A 21,430-nucleotide genomic window follows, 5' to 3' on the forward strand; every position below is an offset into this window, starting at 1 on the left:
ATATTAGTTTCAGGTAAAGGCTTTAGTGATTCATTGCTTACATACAGCACCCAGTGCTCATCACAATCTTGAAGACACTGTTGAGCTACTACACTAACCAATCCTGGAACCTGCCCTTCCTCTTAATTTCCTATTATATGAAAAACCTTTTTTATTGTATGCTGCTTTGAGTCTGACTTCAAACTAAAATAAGCTTTATCAATAAAGAAGTTATTTAATTCTAGTATGTCTGGCAAATTGGATAAATAGTACCTCATCTCATAGTTATAAGGAATAATTGAAGTAATAGAGATAAAAGGTACTTCGTAGTTACAAAGTAGCATCACAAATTTTTAGTTCTCTTACAGTACCACAACCAGTATTTGTTTGTAGTGGACAGAATATTTCACAGAGAGTGAGGGTGCCTGGCTTTGCTAATTACCGATTCTATTAATAGTATGCAGATCACTGGACCCTTTAATTACTATTCTGTAAAACAGAATTAAATAATCTTTAAGGTCTCTTCTAATTCTGTGAAATGAACAGGGGTCTGATCATTTTGAAATTTCCACTTAAAAACCCTGTATAGATTAAGACAGTAGATATAAGTAAGTAGCTCCTTTTTAATTGAAGAAAGCATAATTTATTAACCAGTTATGTTGGAGATACTTCCAGTTTCACAGTGGTTCTGCTGATCTTAGTGTCTTGAGAAACAAGGGAAGTACTTCTATTAATAGACTTACTGGCTATAAATATCAACTCTCAAAGCTTTATAAACATAGATATTTGCTTTTTAACCAGCTTTTTAACTTACTTTCTTACATGTAATCATTATGAGTATGTCATCACTTTTCTCATATTATCTCAATCCACTGTCATCTTTCTACCGTCTCCCTAGTTACATTATTCCCAGACTATTAAATACCTACCTGAGTGGTCTCGTTTTCACCAGAATCTGCTGCCTCTCCCTCTTTCCTCATTTCTAAAATGAGGTGAAGAGAGATAGTTTTTAAGGTATTTTCTGGTTCTAACATTCTTTGATTTGTCAGTTATTTTTCTCATCAGTTCAGACTCTATTTAACCCAAAAGAGTTCATTTTTGGTTACCTATTAGAGTTAAGTTTAAAAACTTCTTTCATCTGAGGACAGAAGAACTCAGTTCATAAAGGAAAGAAGTAATATTTTTTTTCTAAAGATTTTATTTATTTATTTGACAGAGAGAGACAGCCAGCGAGAGAGGGAACACAAGCAGGGGGAGTGGGAGAGGAAGAAGCAGGCTCCCAGCGGAGGAGCCTGATGTGGGACTCAATCCCAGAACGCTGGGATCATGCCCTGAGCCGAAGGCAGACGCTTAACGACTGCGCACCCAGGCGCCCCAGGAAAGAAGTAATATTTGAGTACCCTTTGCAGAGCTAGACATATCAAGAAATGTAGGTCTTGAGGAAAATGTAGGTACAAGCATACCTTGGAGATATTTCAGAATCAATTTCAGACCACTGCAATAAAGCAAATATCACAATAAAGTGAGTTAAATGAATTTTTTGGTTTCCCGGTGCACATAAAATTACACTGTACTGCAGTCTACTAAGTGTGCAATAGCATTAGGTCTAAAAAACATGCACTTAATTAATTTTTTGAAAGATTTTATTTTTAAATAATCTCTACACTGAATGTGGGCCTTAAATTTACAACCCCAGGATCAACAGTTGTATGCTTCACTGACTAAGCCAGCCAGGTACCCCTGTACTTATCTTAATTTAAAAATACTTTATTGCTAAAACATATTAACCATCATCTGAGCTTTTGGCAAGTCATAATCTTTTTGCAAGTGGAGGGTCATGCTTCGATGATAGCTGCTGACTGATCGGGTAGTAGTTGCTGAAGGTTGGAGTGGCCTGTGACATTTTCTTAAAATAAGACAACACTTAAGTTTGTTTTGATTGACTCTTCCTTCCACCAATAATTTCTCTGTAGCATGCGATGTTGTGTGATAGCACTTTGCCCACAGTAGAACTGATTTCAGAATTGAAATTAGTCCTCTCAAATCGTGCCGCTGCTTTATCAACTAAGTTTATGTAATATTCTATATCCTTTGTTGTCATTTGAACAGTCTTCATAGCATCTTCACCTGGAGTAGATTCCATCTCAAGAAACCACTTTGTTTGCTCATCCCTAAGGTGCAACTCCTCATCTGTTTAAGTTTTATCATGAGGTTGCAGCAATATAGTCACATCTTCAGGCTCCACTTTTAGTTTATTTAATCTCTACACCCCATGTGGAACTCATACTCACTACCTAATGCTGAGATCAAGAGTCCCATGCTCTTCTGACTGAGACAGCCAGGCACCCCTTCAGGCTCCACTTCCTAATTGTAGTTCTCTTGCTGTTTCTTTTCTTTTTCTTTTTCTCTTCTCTTCTCTTCAAATTTTTATTTACTTGTCAGAGAGAGAGCACAAGCCAGGGGGAGAGGCAGAGGGAGAAGCAGGCTCCCTGCTGCCCAATGCGGGGCTCGATCCCAGGGCCCCAAGATCATGACCTGAGTTGAAGGCAGATGCTTAACCGACTGAGCCACCTAGGTGTCCCTCTCTTGCTGTTTCCACCACATCTGCAGTTACTTCCTCCACTGAAGTCTTGAACCCTTCAAAGTCATTCATGAGTGTTGGAAGCAGCTTCTTCCAATGTTGATATTTTGATCTCTTCCCTTGAATCACAAATGTCCTTAATGGCATCTAGAATGGTGAATCCTTGCCAGAATGTTTTAAACTTGCTTTGATCCAAGGACCCATCAGAAGAATCACTGTTTAGGGCAGTTCTAGCCTTATGAAAGTATTTCTTAAATAATAAGATTTGAAAGTTGGAGTCACACTTTGATCCGTGGGCTCCAGAACAGATGTTGTATTAGCAGGTATGAAAACAACATGCATCTTGTACATCTCCATCATAGCTCTTGGGTGACCAGGTGCATTGTCAGTGAGTGGTAATATTTGAAAGGAAGCTTTTCCTCAACAGTGGGCTTAAAATATTCAGTAAACCATATCGTAAACAGATGTGCTATCCCTCAAGTTTTGCCCCATTTATAGAGCTCAAGCAGAATAGATTTAGCATAATTTTTAATGGCCCTAGTATCTTCAGCATGGGCTCTACTTAAAGTCACCAGCTGCATTAGCCCTTGACAAAGAAGTTGCCTTTCCTTTGAAGCTTTGAAACCAAGCATTGACTTCTCCTTTGTAGCTAAGAAAGTCCTAGGTGGCATCTTTTGCGATAGAAGGCTGTTTTGTCTACACTGAAAATCTGCTGTTTACTGTAGCCACTTTCATTAATATCTTAGCTAGATCTTCTGGGTGACTTGCTGCTTCACGTTACACTTTTATGTTACAGAGATGGCTTCTTTTCTTAAACCTTAAACCTTTTATTGAGCCAGCTTCTGCTAACTTCAACCTTTTCTCCTGCAACTTACTCTCTCAGCCTTCATAGATTGAAGTGAGTTAACGTCTTGCTCTGGATTAGGCTTTGGTTTAAGGGAATCCTGTGGCTGGTGATCTTTTATTCAGACCACTAAAACTTTATATTAACAGTAAGGCTGTTTCACTTTTTAGCATGCATGTGTTATAGGAGTAGCACTTTTCACTTCCTTCAAGAACTTTAACTTGCATTCATAACTTGGCTGTTTGGCACAGGAGGCCCAGCTTTCAGCTTGTCTTGGCTGTTGACATGCCTTCCTCATTAAGCTTAGTCGTTTCTAGCTTTTGATTTAAAAGTAAGAGATGTGTGACTCTTCTTTCACTTGAATACTTAGAGGGCCATTGTGGGGTTAATTGCCCTAGTTTCAATACTGTTAGGCCTCTCAGAATAGGGAGGCCCAAGGAGAGGGAGAGGGAGAGGGATGGTCTGAAGCGCATTCAGAACACACGCACTGTGCAGCATTTATAGATTAAGTTCAGTCTTAGATGGATGTGGTTTGTGGTGCCCTAAACAGTTACAGTAGTAACATCAAAGATCACTGATCACCTTGGCAAATACAATAATAACGAAAAAGTTTGAAATATTTTAAGAATTACCAAAATGTGACGAACACAAAGTAAGCAAATGCTGTTGGAAAAATTGTGCTGATAGACTTGCTCAATGCAGGGTTGCCAAAAACCTTCAGTTTTTAAAAGACGCAAAGCCTTTGAAGCACAGTGAAGTGAAGTGCAACAAAATAGGTATGCCTAGATATGTACATATATGTAGAAATGTATGACCTTTTTAAGGGTTTCGTTTGGTTAGGAGATAAAAGGAGGCAGCTTATAATTTCAAATCCATTGGGAAATTGGTATGCTATATTTTCTGTTCTTTTTCAGCAAAAGTTAAAACTCTTATAGAAATTGATTCATTACTGCTAGAGGACTAATAGGGGAAACCTAAGCATTCATTCAGTCTAATCCATGTTAGATTAGAAACATTTGCCAGGCATGAAATTTCCTAGACCTCTAAACATGTTTTTCCAGGAAAAGGAAAATAATATTTAATAACTTTGTGTAGAAAGACAGGTGCTAGCTTAAGTAAGAATTGTATGTACAGTTGGTGTTAATTCGGGAATTCTTGAAGATAGTGAGGTCCTCCTCTGCCACATCACCATAAAATGCCCAAGGAACACATTAAAACCAACATTATACTCTATTTCATTCCTAGAAATAGATAGATGATTACAAACAATCCCAAAATGCAGATCTTTGCATTCAGTTGGTAGGTTTGGTTTAGATTTGTAAGTTCTTTTTTTTTTTTTTTAAGATTTTATTTATTTTTGAGAGAGCGCACGTGTGCGGGGGCGGGGCAGAGGAAGAGGAAGAAGCCTTGGGGCTAGATATTTATAAGTTCTGTTGAGGAATGTTTTCTTTTTTACTGCTAACACGAAATACATGCTCTTTTCCAATGCCATTTCTCGAACTCTCCAACACCAAATAGGGAGTGTCCTGCAATTAAATTCTGACCTTTAACTGGCTGAATTCAGACTTAATGCATTAAAGGGATCAGTCCCCCAAGACTGCCCTCACTTCAGATGTCAGTGGAAGTTTGGGTCTCCAGGTTACCCACACTTCTCTCCAACTTGGAGAGGATCAGGGTCTGTGCATATGTGACTGGTCAGAGAGTGAGTTGTTACTATGTTGCTCTTCAGTTTACCCGAGTACCCTTTCTAGTCCGTCCTTCCTTATTCTCTCTTGATCATTTGCTACTGTTAGAGGTAGTAGAGAGGACAAGGCAGTGTTTTGAGTATTTGATAGTAGAATGTAAGTTCTTCCTTCCTCCCTCCCTAACTTTATAACTTACTTCCTACCATTCTACATATCTACATATTTTTTAAAAGCTACTTCTGTGTGCCAGAGCGTATAAGCCCTCGCGGAGTTTTCATTCACGATACCCTCTTTTCTGGGAGAGGGCACCTGAATTTCCACGTGTGGTGAGCTGAGTCTTAAATCTTGAAGTGTGAAGAGGACCAACTATGGCAGTTTTCTATATTATAAAAATAATTGGAGTTCTTTAGTATAATTATAGAACCTTTTAGATAATACTTTTTAGTAACTCAGTATTTTAATAGTTGTAGAGTCTTAAGTGTGGATGTCTTTAAATGCTGCTGCCAGTTTCTTCTACCTCTTCTATAGGATAAACAGCAGGGGTTAAGTTTTTGTTTTGTGGTTTTTTTTTTTTTTACTTTTAGTAATTCTGATAAGGTATATTTGAAATATTTACTTCATTAAGGAATAAACAGTTTTTTATTTTAAAAAAAATAAGTTTTTTTATTTACAAAAGTTACTTGACCTTTTTCTTTAATATCTTTAATACTGATTTTACGTATGTTGAGGTACTTTAGATGATTTTTTTTAAGTGATAATGGTTGTTGTAAAAATTGTGATATGTTGTACTATTATTTTTTTATTAACTGAAAAATCACATGTCTTCTCTTAATATATGCAATTTATTTATTTTAGGTGTTGAATTTTATGCTCCTTATATGAAAAGTAGAAACGTAAATATTTGAAATTCTTTACTGCATGTCTTCTGGTCAAGCTGGTCTGGGTATCTTCTTTTTAAAATAACTCTTAAATGTTAGAAGTTTTGAGGTGAAAGGTGGCATTTTGACTGGAGAAGGAAGAAGATAATGCTTATGACACATATCCTTCATGAAATGATGCTGTTGTTGGATAATTACACTAATCTTTTCTCTGACAGAGAGCTGTTGGAAATAAGACTATGACTTTATTACTTTTAATATTTTAATCAGTGTGAGCTACTTTTTGTTTTTATAAATAAAAAATGTTATTTTTCAAAATTTCTCAGAGAAGAAAGAAAAACAGTTGATTAGCCAATATGTATTTTGATTTACATTGAATACTTTTTATTATTCCTTCCAAAACAGACACTCCTTGAATATGCAGAGAAATGGAAAACTTCAGAAGATCCTTTACCTTTATTGGAGGTATACACGGTGGCTATCCAAAGTTATGTTAAAGCCCGGCCTTATCTTACCTCTGAATGTGAAAATGTAGCATTGGTTCTGGAACGCTTGGCATTGTGAGTAGACCTTTGAGTAAATAAAAAATTAGATTTAGCTTTTTTGTTTTAATTCTGTATCTCAGTCTTACGGTAGTTTAATTTTAAATAGAATAGTTACGGGTGTCTACTGATAGTAGCGTTATTTGTTTTGTTTTACTTTGAATTTTAATAAATATTTGTATCCTTACCAATTTTTTGTTTTTTAGAAGCTGTGTTGAACTTTTACTGTGCCTGCCTGTTGAATTATCAGATAAACAGTGGGAACAATTTCAGACACTGGTGCAGGTGAGAATATTTATCTATTAGATTTCATATAGGTATATCTTATATCCTTTTTCTTTATTCTTAATAATTATTTGGTTACACTTTAAAACATATATGTAATAACAAGCATTAATTGCAGCTCTTGTTTACACTAATGTCATGCATATACTAGGTGTTCAATAAATATGTGTTGAATGAAGATACATATTTAGATAGATTGGTTGAATATTGCACTGTTCTTTAGGATCAGTTAATTAGGACTTTCACAGACCAGTAAGGGAAAACAAAAGAAAATGTCCTAATTTGTATTTAGAAACAGCTTAATTGCTGAACGTCTGCAATATGCCTTATATGAATTTAATTTATCATTTAATCCTTATGAAAACTTTGTGGGGGTAGGTATATTTTTCCCATTTTAAAGGTGAGGAAACTGAGGCTCATACTTTAAAATATTTATCTACCCAGATTTATACAGCTAATATTACAGAGTAGTTACTTGAATCACGGTTCTTTATTCCAAAGTCCATGCTTTTCTCCTATAACTGAAAACACATGCTTTGTCTCTCTTATTTAGTGCTGTTATTCTACCTTAGAGAAGTACTACACAATTTAGTACTTAGTTGTCTTGGAGTATTTTCAAGAATGTTAAATTTTGTTTCAAGCACTAGATTGTGCTGGATATACTATAGCTTCAAGTAAGTTTTGATTAATTGATTAAAAAGAATGTTTTTGCTAGCTAGTTTCAGAAAGTATTTCTCTTTCTCTAGCCAGAGTTCATAAAGTATATTTTGGCGTGATGTTTTTTTTCTGTAGGAGATATATTAAAGAGAATTACTTTCAAATTTTAGAAGCATGTGAAATAAACTGTAGTTATGTAGAGAAGGCAGCCTTCCTATTTTTATATTAACCATTAAAATCTTCATCAATTGCAAAATTCTTGAAGGTAGGATTCATATCTTAATATCATAGGATTTCACATAGTGTCTTACACATAATACTTAACTGTTGAAATGAAGGTGTCTTGTCTTGTTTGTCATGTTGCAACTAACTTTTTGATGACACAATTTCTACTTCAGCATATTAGTAACTCATGTCTTAGATTGTTTTGCCAGCAAGTATTTATTTTTAGGCAAATAATTATTTTAGGAACTTTTCATTGTTTGGCACTCTACCCCAGAATTAAGTTGTTTATATACAAATATAATACTGAATTCCTCATGCTATTTTGTCAGCATATGATAAACTTCTAAACTTTCCTTTTTGAAACCGTAGCACTAGTTGATACTTTTTCATATGGGCTAATGAGAAGGAAATAACTCTTTAAATCCTTATATGGTAGCTTTCAGCAGTTGCTCGAAGAAACTTTCTTAAAGCACTGGAACTTGTTGCAGTGGGGAGACTTTATGGTTTTGAGGAATAGACTTTTTGTATAAACATAGCCTGTAGCTTTAAGAATTTCCATGACAGTTTGCTCTCATTTCAGAGCTTCCTTGGGGTTATTTTATACCTGCTTAACAGCATTTGTCTCATTTTGCCTTTGTTTTACTGTTTTAACCTTTCTTTACCCCACTAGAGGATAAGCCCCATAGTTGCAGGGACCAATTGCTCTCTTCCCTAGTCCTTTGCCCATAGAAATTCCCAGTAAACATTTTCTGAATTGAATAAAAACCATTGGTCTTTTGTGTCTTGAAAAATACGCTAATTGCATGAACACTTGGAAACAACTAGTAAGCAAATTTTAGTGTCAGTTTTAAATAGAATATTTCCAAGGCTCTCTAATGAATAAATGAAAAATCATGCATCTAGTTGTTTTCATAAGTCCCTTTTATTGGAATATGTGCATGTTGTCACTTAGGCCTTGATGCAAATCTGTCCTTTATTGGTAGAAGTCTTTTTTGGAAAAAGTTTTTTTTACTAACACAAAGGATATAAAATGTGTAAGGTCATTTATGCTGTGGATATTCTGATAGCTTCCTTCACAAGTAACTTTGCTCTTGGTTTAGATTTTGGGGGAAAATAATTTTAACTTGTTTCTAGAAATACATTGTATTTAAAATTTACAATTGATACAATTCTTGAGATTCATCTTCAAGAATCAGAAGTAAAGGAATTCAGCACTTGGTAATGTGATGTGAAATTTTTAAGATAAAAGTCTTATTTTTCAAAAGTTTAGTATTATATTTAGAGCCTGATAAGCTTGCTTTTAAAAATCTGTTGTAATTCTTTGGATGTTTATTTAATATTTATAGGTAGCTCATGAAAAGCTGATGGAGAATGGCAGCTGTGAATTGCATTTTTTAGCTACTCTAGCTCAAGAGACTGGGGTGTGGAAAAACCCGGTACTGTGCACTATTCTTTCCCAGGAACCATTGGATAAGGATAAAGGTAAATTTTCTAGAGAGAGAGAAAAAAAAAGAATCATTAGACTAGAAAAAAATAAGTACTTAAAATTGTTTTGATAAATATAATTCATCTCAAGATTTCCCAAAGAAGGACCATTTAGTTAAATTTTAGCTTAGGTGCTTGAGGCCCTTCACCTTTTTTTATTTGGGGGAAGATACACTTAATAGGCTATTACACAGTCTTAGAGTAACAGAAAAAGTAAAATCTTTTCCCAACATCTTTCCGAATAGAGGAATTCCCTCTGCAATATCCTGACAGGTGGCAATCTAGCTTATATTTGATAACATACTTGACAGATGGGAAACAGAAATAGGTCAGTTAAATGATTTTCCTCAAAATAGAGAAAGAAATTAAACCTAGAACTCTCAAGTCTTCTGCCTCTAAGATTAGTACTCTTTCTCAAACAGCTTATCACTCCATTTTATTTTATTCTGTTTTGTTGTTACTGTATGAGCTTGGACAATAAAGATCCCAGTTAAACTGAAACTGGCAGATACGCTGTTGGAAGTAGATTGCCAAATCACTAATAATATGTAAACAATGTTCAGAGCTCAAAAATTGTATATACCATGAAGAATAGCGCAGTTATTGGGTTTGGTACTTTCCTTGAAATTATTTAGAAAGGTGCCCAGATTTCACCTGAACTTTTCCCATGGTACTTAACTGAAGAAGTAAACAAACTTCTTCTTTTGTTGATTGCTGCCTTGCTTGTTGATTGATGGCAAACTTTAGGCATTTTGCTATGTGATAGCACATTGTGAAAGCTCTGAGAAAGGAATATTCGGTCCATTGGTTGCGAACTCTTCTGGTACATTGATATTTACCGAAAGGCTTTCCGGCCAATCTCCAAACTTCTCTTCAAGCTGTTTTTTCCTACCTGGCTCCCCTCTTAACCATTTCTCCATGCTTTCCTTGATAGTTCTAGCAATGCTATCTATTCCTTAATTTTCACAAGCAGATTGTTTTTAGTACCCCCTTCCATTGTGGATATCCACAGATTAACTACAGTATTCTCAAGACCCTGGAGAAATGGGGAGTGGATTCTCATTATTTAAATTAATAATAACAACATTTAAAAGTTGAGAATCTTGGATTTTTTTGCCTTTGGCATATTAGTTATATTCCCAGTATACTGATGCCACTAAGATTTTGTTCTTACAATCAAATTATCCTTTCTAATTTATTCAGCTTTTGGAAATACTGGATGTAATAGATTAATAATATCAGATTACATTGTATAGTTCCTAACAGTTTGAAATGTGCTTTTATATTCATGGTTTCAAATTTAACCTTGATGATCCTGTGAAAAAGGTAGGATGTTTATTGTCCCTATTTTACAGATGAGGAAATGGAGGCTCAGGAAGATTGGTTGTCTTTTCTATATTACATTGCCAGTGTTGTGAGGCAGAGCCAGGAATTGAAGTCAGGACCTCTCTCCTTTTTTATATCATGCCCTGTTGCACCTAGCCTAATAAATTGCAGCTAGCTTAAATAAAGAATTAACTCCATTTTTCTGTTGTCAATTTCTGAAGAGCTTTTTTTTGCTAAACTCAACACATTACACTAAAGCAACAAAATGGAACCTTCACCTTAGCAGAGATTTAAAATTTATTTTAAAAAAATATGTGCTCAGTTTCCTTACTTGCTTGGATGTGCCTAACACCATTTCTGTTAACAAAGTCTCTGCCCATCTCTGTGCTGCTTTATTTCTTGTTCTTTGCCTGACATAGCTACTGCAGTCATTTGGACTATTCAGCCAAGAGGAGTTTCTTACGATACCAGTGGATTGTAGGTAGCCAGACTTTAATACAACTCAGTGAAGCAATCAGATGTTAAATGACAGAGATTTTGCAGCCATAATCTTTACTTGGTCCTCTCTTACTTAGAATGTCTCTTTGATGGGAGTCATTTTACAGATAATCACGTAAACTTAGAAGTGTATGTTTCATAATTACGTCTTTTGAAAAAGTTGAAGGAATTAACATTTTACACAAAAATATTAATTTATTTACATGTTCAAACTTGATGACTCAAAAGGATGGGGAACTTTTAGCTTTAAATATCCAGCCTCTTAGTTTAACTTAACTACAGCAAGTTTGAAGAGAACCAGAGCTTAGAGAATAATGAATACACCTTAGGAGGCTATGCTCGTTAGTTTGTTTATAGTGAAGCCTTTGGAGGTTTGATGTAATATTTGAACAGTAATCTACTTAATCCTGAACTTTTTTTTTTAATTGAGTAAATTTGGACTCACTAAAACCCAGCTAACCCAAGAAATGCTCTTTGATTTGGGGGATTGAGGGTGGCTGAAAATACTGGTTTCACTTTAAGGTTTTAGCATCCTAGAATGAAGTAACTCTAATAACTAAATCAACATAATTCAAGTAGATGGCCTTTGAATATCACAGGAACTTTAAGCTTATATATTACTTGTACCTTTCTTTGGTCATAATCTCAGGATTAGAAAGACAGTAACGCTTATTTTTTTACCCAATTTCAACTCTCTTCTAAATATCACTGATAAATAAATTGGCTTTCTCTTAAACACCAATTTCTTCCCTAGAGAGGTGATTTGCTGTGTAGTTCAGTCTGTTCTTAACCTGTGATTAGAAAATCTTCACTACGAAAATTGTGAAAACAATAGTATAAATCCTTCTTCTCGTGCCATAGCAATTGAGATTTTAAAGATTTTAAATCTAAATCGTGATTCCTGGTTTTTTTAGTGCATTTTGTTGTTCTCTTTAATATGTAATTCTCAGAATCTGATGTGTATCCTAAATATGATCTGGCTGACTTTGAGGTCATTGGTACTCTCATTTTTCATCCTAACAATTTATACTTTTAGTGTGACTTAAGATGACATTAAACTTTTTGGGTAGCTATATCATTCTCATAACTCAGTGAGATTACTAAAATCACACAAAGATTTTTAAAAATAAATGCTACCCTTAAATTATCAACTACATTTTTATACTTTGTCTTTTGGCACACAAGGCATTGCTTTTTTTTTTTTCCCTGCTTAATTTCACTGTTAGAGTCATTCTGTGTTTGCAACTTTTCAGTATTCTTTTCAGTCTTGATTTTGTTATCCAAGGTTTTTGTCCTTATCAGTTTCCTCTTACTAACATATATTCTGTTGGCATCCAGGTCCTTGAAAATAACCATAAAATGGTCATGTCCAGAAACCTAGCCCCTGGGATACTTATGAAATCTTCCTTCTTGCCTTTAGTCCTTTAATCAGTACTCTTTGATTATGGTTGTTTGATAAAATATGCCTGTTTTTCCTATGTCTGTCCTTTTGTGTAAATAAGGATTTGATGAAAGACCTTAACAAGTATTTGGCTAGAGTTCTTTTAAGTAATAATGTTTAATATTGAGGTTAGTATGACTTAATTTATTATTTTTTTAAAATGAACTTTTTATTTTAGAATAGTTTTAGATTTACAGAAAAATTGTGAGGAGTTCCCCATATACCCCACTACCAGTTTTCCTCATTCTTCATATCTTACATTAGTATGATATATTTGTCACAGTTAATAAACCAGCATTTATACTTTGTTATTAATTAACTTCCATACTTTATTCAGATTTCCTTAGTTTTTACCTAATGTCCTTTTTCTGTTCTAGGATCCCATCCAGGATACCACATTACATTTAGTCGTCATGTCTTCTTAGGCTCCTCTTGGCTGTGACAGTTTTTCAGACTTTCCTTGTTTTTGATGACCTTGACAGTTTTGAGGAATACTGGTCAGGTATTTTGTAGAATGTCCCTTAATTGGGAGTTGTCTGATGTTGCTCTCTTGATTAGAACTGGGCTTATGGATTTGGGGAGGAAGATCACAGAGGTAAAGTGCCGTTGTTATCACATCATATCGGGGGTACATACTATCCACATGACTTCTCATTGTTGATATTAACCTTGCTTACCTGGCTGTGGTGCTCTGTTTGTCAGGTTTCTCCACTCTAAAGTTACTCTTTTTCTCCCTTTCCATATAGTACTCTTTGGAAGGAAGTTACTACATGCAACCCACACTTAAGAGGTGGAAATTTAAGCTCCACCTCCTGGAGGGGGGAAGTATCTACACAGATTATTTGGAATTTACACAGATTTCCCCCATTTATTCATTTATTTATATCAATATAGACTAAGGGATATTCATTTTATACTTTGGTCATAATCCAATACTATTATTTATTTTGTTACTCAAATTGTCCCAGCTTTGGCCATTGCGAACCCTCTGATTTAATTTCTATGTCCCTTTGACATACCCTTTTCATTATGGATTATGTTTTTTATTTGAGTACTTTCTTGCTTTCTGGCTCTATAAGGTACTCCAGCTTATTTTCCTTACTTCCCGCCCCAGTTCTAGAATTGGCTCTTTTTCCAAAGAATCCTAGCTCTTTTGTCTTGGAGAACAGTAATAGAAAAGACCTGATAACTGGGTGTGTTTATTGCTGCTGAAGTGACATTGCTTCTAGGGTATCATTGCTTCTAGGGCCTCTCAACAGACAAAGCAAGAAAATAATATGTAGGTATACTAATCTGTGTGTAGACACATCTGTAAATATTTCCATATGTAACCAGCTGTATTTATATCAAACTAAATAGAAAGGTTCATCCTGATGTCTTCCACTCTAATCCATACCACAGGGATCGTTCTTGTCTCCTCTTTTTGCTTATCTGTAACTTCTCACTTCAACAGAATGTCCTATAATTGGAATCATGCAATATTATAGTCTTTTCAGACTGACCTCCTACCATTGACCATCTATATACTTAATCAGTGTTAGTGTACATGTATAGTGGTTTCAGAATTGATAACTTAGACCTCTGCGGAAAACAACTTTACTGATTAGAATACAACGCTTATGTACAATTTCTCTTGCCATTTTTCTTATAGACTCTGTTCATCCAAGTTAGTTAGGTGAGCACTTTATTTCCCTTCCTCTTTCAGTGAAGTTCTTTCATAACATTTACAATACAAAATTTTTTTTTTTGCCATATTCATTTCATCCTGGGCTTCCCCAACCTCCTAAATTTTTAAAAATTTACATACCTTAAGATTTCTTGTTTGTGCTGTGAATTTCTATAGGCTTTGGCAAATGCATAGTACGATGTATCCACCATGGTGGCATCATACAGAATAGTTTCACTGCCATAAAAAAATCAACTATCTTCACCCACTGAATCCTCTCCTGAACACCTGATAACTACTGATTTCTTTACCATCTCTATAGTTTTGCGTTTTTAAGATTGTCTTACAATTATAGCCTTTTGGCCTAGCTTCTTTTACTTGGCAACGTGCATTTAACATTCATCTATGTCTTGAGTATCTTAACAGCTCATTCCTTTTTATTGCTGAATAGTATTCTATGATAGTATGTTTTATATGAAGTGTACCAGTTTCTTCATTCACCTATTAAAAGACATCTTGTTTACTACCATTTCTGTTTATGAATAAAGCTACTGTAAACATTTGCATGTAAGTTTTTGGATGGACGTAAGTTTCACATGAGTTGGGTAAATACTGGGGTAAGATTGCTAGATCATACGGTAAGACTGTGTTTTGCTTTGTAAGAAACTGCCAAACTGTTTTCTAAAGTGCCTATACCATTCTGTATTCTCACCAGCAATGAATGACAATTCATGTTACTCTAGACCTTTGGTAATTGGGATTACCTATTTTGGTAATTGTAGCCATTCTGGTAGGTGTGTAGTAATATCACATTTTTGTTTCAGCATTTCTGTAATGACATAAGATACTGAACATGTTTTCATATGCATATTTGCTGTCTGTATATCTTCTTTGGTGAGGCATCCCTTTAGATTTTTTTTCCTATTTTTTAGTCAGGTTGTTTGTTCTCTTATTGTTAAGTTTTAACAGTGCTTTGTATATTTTGAATATGAGTTCTTTATCAGATATGAGTGTTGCAAATACGTTCTTTCAGTCTGTGGCTCATCCTTTTTCTTAACAGAGTCTTTCACAGAGCAGAAATTTAAAATTTTAATGAAGCTCAACTTATGAATTTTTTCTTTTGTGGATCGTGCTTTTGGTGTTTTATCTAAAAGCTCATTACCACTATATTAACTATACTGGAATTAAAATGAAATAATATAAAGATAGCAATGCATACATACATACTCATTACCAAACCTAGAGTTCTATAGATTTCTCTCACAGAAGTTTTATAGTTTCACATTATACATTTGGGTCTCTGATACATACTGAGATAATTTTTGTGACAGGCATAACCTAATTTATGATTATTGAATCTGTCTTGGCTCTTAATGCTCATGTATATTCTGAACAATCACAAACCATGCTTTTAATATAATTAATTTTGAGACTCTTATTCAGGATTATATCTGTTGCTCATCCCTATCTTGAAAATTACTTTTTCCCATCTATTTCCATTTGCTCCATTGTTCTGCCCTTTTAAATACAAAGCTTATTAACAGAACCACCATTAGAGGAATTCTCCTTTTTCTCTGTTATCATAAGTAATACATAGTCAAACCCAAGTGGCAGTCTTTTCTCCAGAAGTTACCCACCTCTGCCAGTTTGATTGTTCTCAACATTTTTGGTGTGCTAGGGGTCATCTTGGGTTCTAGCTTTAATAACATTTCGCATAGGTTCGTAACACTTGTGGTGCCTGCATCATTGGTCCTGAGCCTGCTTTCCATTTTGTACAGATCATTTTACAGTCTAAACTCTGAGAGAGCTCCCTATTACAGTCACACTGAGTTCCCTCAAACCTGTCCCTTATACTTCTCTATTGGGATAATTTGCAGTTGCACAAATTACATTTTTGTTAGCTTGCCAGTCCTTTCTTGAATCTTAGGCCCTGCAGTCTTCTCCCCCCCACCCCAGAACCCCTTCTTTTTCAAAGGAAATTTCTTAAGCTTACCACAGTTCTTAAAAATCCTTAAGAATTTTGTGAGAAAATAAGTCTTTATTTCAGTAATAAACTTTGCATTTAAAAGTGAAGGTGGATTCTTCCAATCCATGAGCATGGAATATTTTTCCATCTTTTTATGTCTTCCTCAATGTCTTTCAAGAGTGATTTATAGGTTCTAGAATATAGGTCCTTTACGTCTCCGGTTAAGTTAATTCCAAGGTAACGTATGGTTTTTGGTGCTATTGTAAATGGGATGGATTGCCTAATTTCTCTTTCTTCAGTCTCGTTATTCGTGTATAGAAATGCAACTGATTTCTGGGCATTGATTTTGTATCCTGCCACCTTACTGAATTGTTCTATAACTTCTAATAGTTTGGGAGTGGATTCCTTTGGGTTTTCCATATAGAGTATCATGTCATCTGCAAAGAGAGACAGTTTGACTTCTTCTTTGCCGATTTGGATACCTTTGATCCCTTTTTGTCTTCTGATTGCTGTTGCAAGGACTTCTAGTACTATGTTGAATAATAGTGGCGAGAGTGGGCATCCTTGTCGTGTTCCTGATCTTAAGGGAAAGGCTTCCAGCTTTTCCCCATTGAGAATAATGCTTGCAGTAGGCTTTTCATAGATGGCTTTTATGAGATTGAGAAATGTACCCTCTATTCCTACACTCTGAAGGGTTTTAATCAGGAAAGGATGCTGTATTTTGTCAAATGCTTTTTCTGCATCAATTGAGAGGATCATATGGTTCTTGAGTCTTTTCTTGTTGATATGATGTATCACATTGATTGATTTGCGAGTGTTGAACCATGCTTGCATCCCAGGTATGAATCCCACTTGGTCATGATGGATAATCCTTTTAATGTACTGTTGGATTCTATTAGCAAGGATCTTGTTGAGGATTTTGGCATCCATATTCATTAGAGAAATCGGTCTGTAATTCTCCTTTTTGAGGGGGTCTTTGCCTGGTTTGGGGATCAAGGTAATATTAGCCTCATAGAATGAGTTTGGTAGCTTTCCTTCTGTTTCTATTTTTTGAAATAGCTTTAGGAGAATAGGTATTATTTCTTCTTTGAATGTTTGGTAGAATTCCCCAGGAAAACCGTCTGGGCCTGGAGTTTTATTATTTGGAAGGTTGTTTATCACTGACTCAATTTCTTCATAGTTAATTGGCCTATTTAAGAAATCTATTTCTTCCTGTTTCAGTCTTGGTAGTTTATAGGTTTCCAGGAAGGCCTCCATCTCTTCCAGATTGTTTAGTTTTTTGGCATATAGCTGTTGATAAAAGTTTCTAATAATCCTTGCAATTTCAATGGTGCTGGTCGTGACCTCTCCCTTTTCAGTCATAATTTTAATAATCTCAGTCCTTTCTCTTTGTTTTTGGACAAGTTTTGCCAGTGGTCTATCAATTTTATGGATTCTCTCAAAGAACCAGCTTCTAGTCCTGTTGATCTGCTCTACTGTGGTTCTGGTCTCTAATTCATTGATTTCTGCTCTAATCTTGGTCAACTCCTTCCTTGTCAGTGGGTTAGGCCTGTCCCTCTGTTGCTGTTCCAGTTTCTTGAGGTGAGAATATAGAAACTGCATTTTAGATTTTTCTATTCTTTTGAGTGAGGCTTGGATGGCTATGTATTTCCCCCTTAGGACTGCCTTTGCAGTATCCCATAGGTTTTGGACCGTTGTGTATTCATTCTCGTTGGTCTCCATAAATTGTTTAATTTGTTTTTTGATTTCCTGGTTTATCGAGTCATTCTTGAGCAGGATGGTTCTTAGCCTCCAAGTGTTTGAGTTTCTTCCAGGTTTTTCCTTGTGGTTGAGTTCCAATTTCAGAGCGTTGTGGTCTGAGAATATGCAGGGGATAATTTCAATCTTTTGGTATTGGCTGAGACCTGTTTTGTGTCCCAGAGCATGATCTATTCTTGAGAATGTTCCATGGGCATTTGAATAGAATGAGTATTCTTTGGTTCTGGGGTGTAGTGTTCTATATATATCTATGAGGTCCAACTCGTCGAGTATGGCATTCAAAGCCTTTGATTCTTTGCTTAGTTTTTGCCAGGGTGTTCTGTCTATTTCTGATAGTGGGGTGTTGAGGTCCCCTACTATTACTGTGTTCTTATCTATATGTCTCTTTATTTTGGTTAAGAGTTGGCTTGTGTATCTTGCTGCTCCCCTGTTGGGGGCATATATATTAATAATTGTCATATCCACTTGTTGAATACTTCCTTTAAGAATAATATAGTGCCCTTCTGTATCTCTCTCTATGGCCTCTAGTTTAAAATCCAGTCTATCTGATATGAGAATTGCTACTCCAGCTTTCTTTTGAGGTCCATTTGCGTGGAAGATGGTACTCCATCCCCTTACTCTAAGTCTGAATGCATCTTTGGGTTCAAAATGAGTCTCTTGTAGACAGCAAATGGATGGGTCATGTCTTTTTATCCAATCTGCAACCCTGTGGCGTTTTATGGGAGAGTTTAAGCCATTTAGATTGATAGAGATTATTGACAGATATGATTTTAATGATGCCATTTCTCTTTAAAGTCTTTGTATCGGTTGTGACTTGCTGCTCTGTATCACTCTTGGGGCCTTTTTACCTTTATAGAGCCCCCCTTAATATCTCCTGTAGGGCTGGTTTCGTGGTTACGAAATTGGTTAATGATTGGCGATTTTGGAACGTCTTTATTTCTCCATCAATTCTGAATGACAGCTTTGCTGGATAAAGGATCCTTGGCTGCATGTTTTTCTCTGAAAGAGCTTTAAAGGGGAGTGGGGGAATGGGATAGACTGGTGATGGGTAGTAAGGAGGGCACGTATAGCATGGTGCACTGGGTGTTATACGCAACTAATGAAGCATCGAACTTTGCATTGGAATCCGGGGATGTACTGTATGGTGACTAACAGAATATAATAAAAAAAATCATTAAAAAAAAGTGAACCCACAAAAAATAAAAAATAAAAAAATAAAAGTGAAGGTGGAAAAACTGTTCCCTGGTTTATCAGATATTATCGTACATAAGATGTAATATTTGAAGGGAGGGGAGATGGGAGGAGAGCAGGTGATAACTCATACTTTCCAGGTAAGTAGGATGAGGTCAGATCTGATTGCAGGCAGCTGCATTTAGTTTTGGATAATCTCCAGTTCTTTCACCCTGATACTTTTGTTGTATTTTTCGTGTGTGTATATATAGCTTTACATGTCTGTACAGAGAATGCTAGAAGAGGTGACTTCTAAAACTAGACTCAAATCTATTGACAGTTACTTTGTGTTAGGACATTCCTTACAAAAAGTCACTAAAAAGAGCACCTTAAAGACTATATTAAGTACTTTTAGAAATAACATTTGGCCTACCTTGTTTCTCTTTGGTTTTGTTTCGTTTTTCTTTCCTTTTCCTTTTTCCTTTCCCTCCCTCCCTCTTTTTTCCTTTCTTTCTTTCTTTCTTTCTTTGATTTGATTTGATTTGATTTCCCTTTTTTTGCCTTATGGCCTTCTCCCTTCTGTGCCCTTAACTGACCTTGTCCTGATACAAAAAATAAGTGAATGGAACATTTTAGATTTTATTTTTAAAAATCACTTCTAAATTAGACTACCTTTTATTTATGTATAACCCTTCGATCATTGAGGACCGGTGACTGGATAGAATTAAGCTGATAGAATTTAACTGTAGTAAGGCTATAAAAGTGTTCAGTCCCATTTTAGGCTGATGACATATTTATATTTAACATTAATTGTACTCCTATATAATTAAATATAAATGTAGTGACCCCCAAATTGTCATTTTTACTAAAAATGGTTTTAAAATACACTCACTGGTTTCTTGAAACATCTTGAAGCATTCTGTTTTAGTCAGTGTATTGTATAATAAAGTTACATGCATAAATACATCAACTTAATTATATTCAAATCTCATAGTGAAATCTTATTTCACACGAAAATTTTAGTGTTGCACACTAACTAGGTTCATCAATGGCATGGATATTTTTTTTAGTCCTCAAATATTTATTTATTTTTTTTAGATTTTATTTATTTGAGAGAGTATGAGCAAGAGAACAGGAGTGGGGGGTGGGGAGGGGAGGCAGAAGCAGACTCCTCACCGCGCAGGGACCTGATGTGGGTAGATCAGGGACTCCAGGATCATGACCTGGGCTGAAGGCAGACACTTAAACCAACTGAGTCACCCAAGCCGCCCCTAGTCTTTAAAAATTCTGTTTTATAGCAACCATGTCAAAAAATCAGTTATGATCAAAAGGTTTTACCGTAGTCAAGTAATGACCATGAAGTTTCAGATTTAAAGAAAAAGCAAGCAACATGATTTAAGAAATTCCGAAATCTTTTAAGTAAAAAATTCTATTTCTTATAAATGTAACATATTCCCTCAGGAAAGGGTGAGGGGTAGAGTGAAGATTAAGACTATCCCTAATTGGTAATTTGGACACTGAAATACAGATACCTAGAGAAGTGGTTCTCAAACCTGTCTGTGATTAAATTACCTAGAGAGTTTTTAGACATTTCAGTGCTGGAGGCCTGCCTCAGACCAGAGGCCCTGGGTCTGAGCCCCAGGCATCAGTACTTTTTAGAAGATCAACATAATTGTGCAGCCATGGTTAAGAACCACTTACCTACAGCTTGAAGTATTGTGTTTTTATTAAATTTCTAAATTTGGGGGCCCCTGGGTTGCTCAGTCAGTTAGAGTTTTAGAGTCTGCCTTCTGCTGAGGTCATGATCCCAGGGTTTTGGGATCGAGCCCCACATCGGGCTCCCTGCTCAGTGGGGATTCTGCTGCTCACTCTTCCTCTTCCCCTCCTTCTGCTTGTGCTCTCTCAAATAAAAAAATAAAACCTAAAAAACAAAAATTCTGAATTTGGATATTTGTGACTAACAGTACTGCCTTGATTTTTTAAATTTATTTTTTTATTGTGGTAAAAAACAGATAACAGCGTACCATTTAATCATTTTTAATTGTATACTTCAGTAGTGTTCGGTATATTCATATTGTTGTAAAAAACATCTCCAGAACTTTTCATCTTGCAAAACTAAGATTCTGTAACTTTCTTTTCTTTTTTAAGATTTTATTTATTTAAGAGAGTGCGCACGAGTGGTGGGAGGGGCGGGGGGGCCAACAGATGCCCCGCTGAGCATGGAGCCTGACTCAGGGCTCAGTCTCAGGACCCCAAGATCATGAGCTGAGCTGATGTCAGATGCTTAACTGACTGAGCCACCCAGGCTCCCCAACAATTTTTTTTTTTAATTCTGTAACAATTTAATATCAACTCCCTCTACCACACCTCTCCCAGCCCCTGGCTAACCACCATTTTATTTTTGGTTTCTATAACTTAGATTACTTTTTTTACCTTAATAAGTA

At 35.5% G+C, this 21,430-nt stretch overlaps 1 protein-coding gene across 2 annotated transcripts in view; it reads left to right on the top strand.

Moving 5' to 3' along the window:
• ZNF292 (zinc finger protein 292) overlaps positions 1 to 21,430 on the top strand; it is a 91,645-nt gene that overhangs the window by 40,746 nt on the left and 29,469 nt on the right. Inside the window, exons 3-5 of one of the 2 annotated variants that reach the window (XM_002924699.4) lie at positions 6,373 to 6,527; positions 6,716 to 6,794; positions 9,023 to 9,158. In XM_002924699.4, coding sequence (XP_002924745.2) covers positions 6,373 to 6,527; positions 6,716 to 6,794; positions 9,023 to 9,158 — 370 coding nt within the window. Of the gene's footprint in view, positions 1 to 6,372; positions 6,528 to 6,715; positions 6,795 to 9,022; positions 9,159 to 21,430 lie in introns of those variants that run through there. The other variant, XM_034670754.1, reaches the window with a different exon arrangement.

Source organism: Ailuropoda melanoleuca, chromosome 10 (genome assembly GCF_002007445.2).
Source record: "Ailuropoda melanoleuca isolate Jingjing chromosome 10, ASM200744v2, whole genome shotgun sequence".
Lineage (NCBI taxonomy): Eukaryota > Metazoa > Chordata > Mammalia > Carnivora > Ursidae > Ailuropoda > Ailuropoda melanoleuca.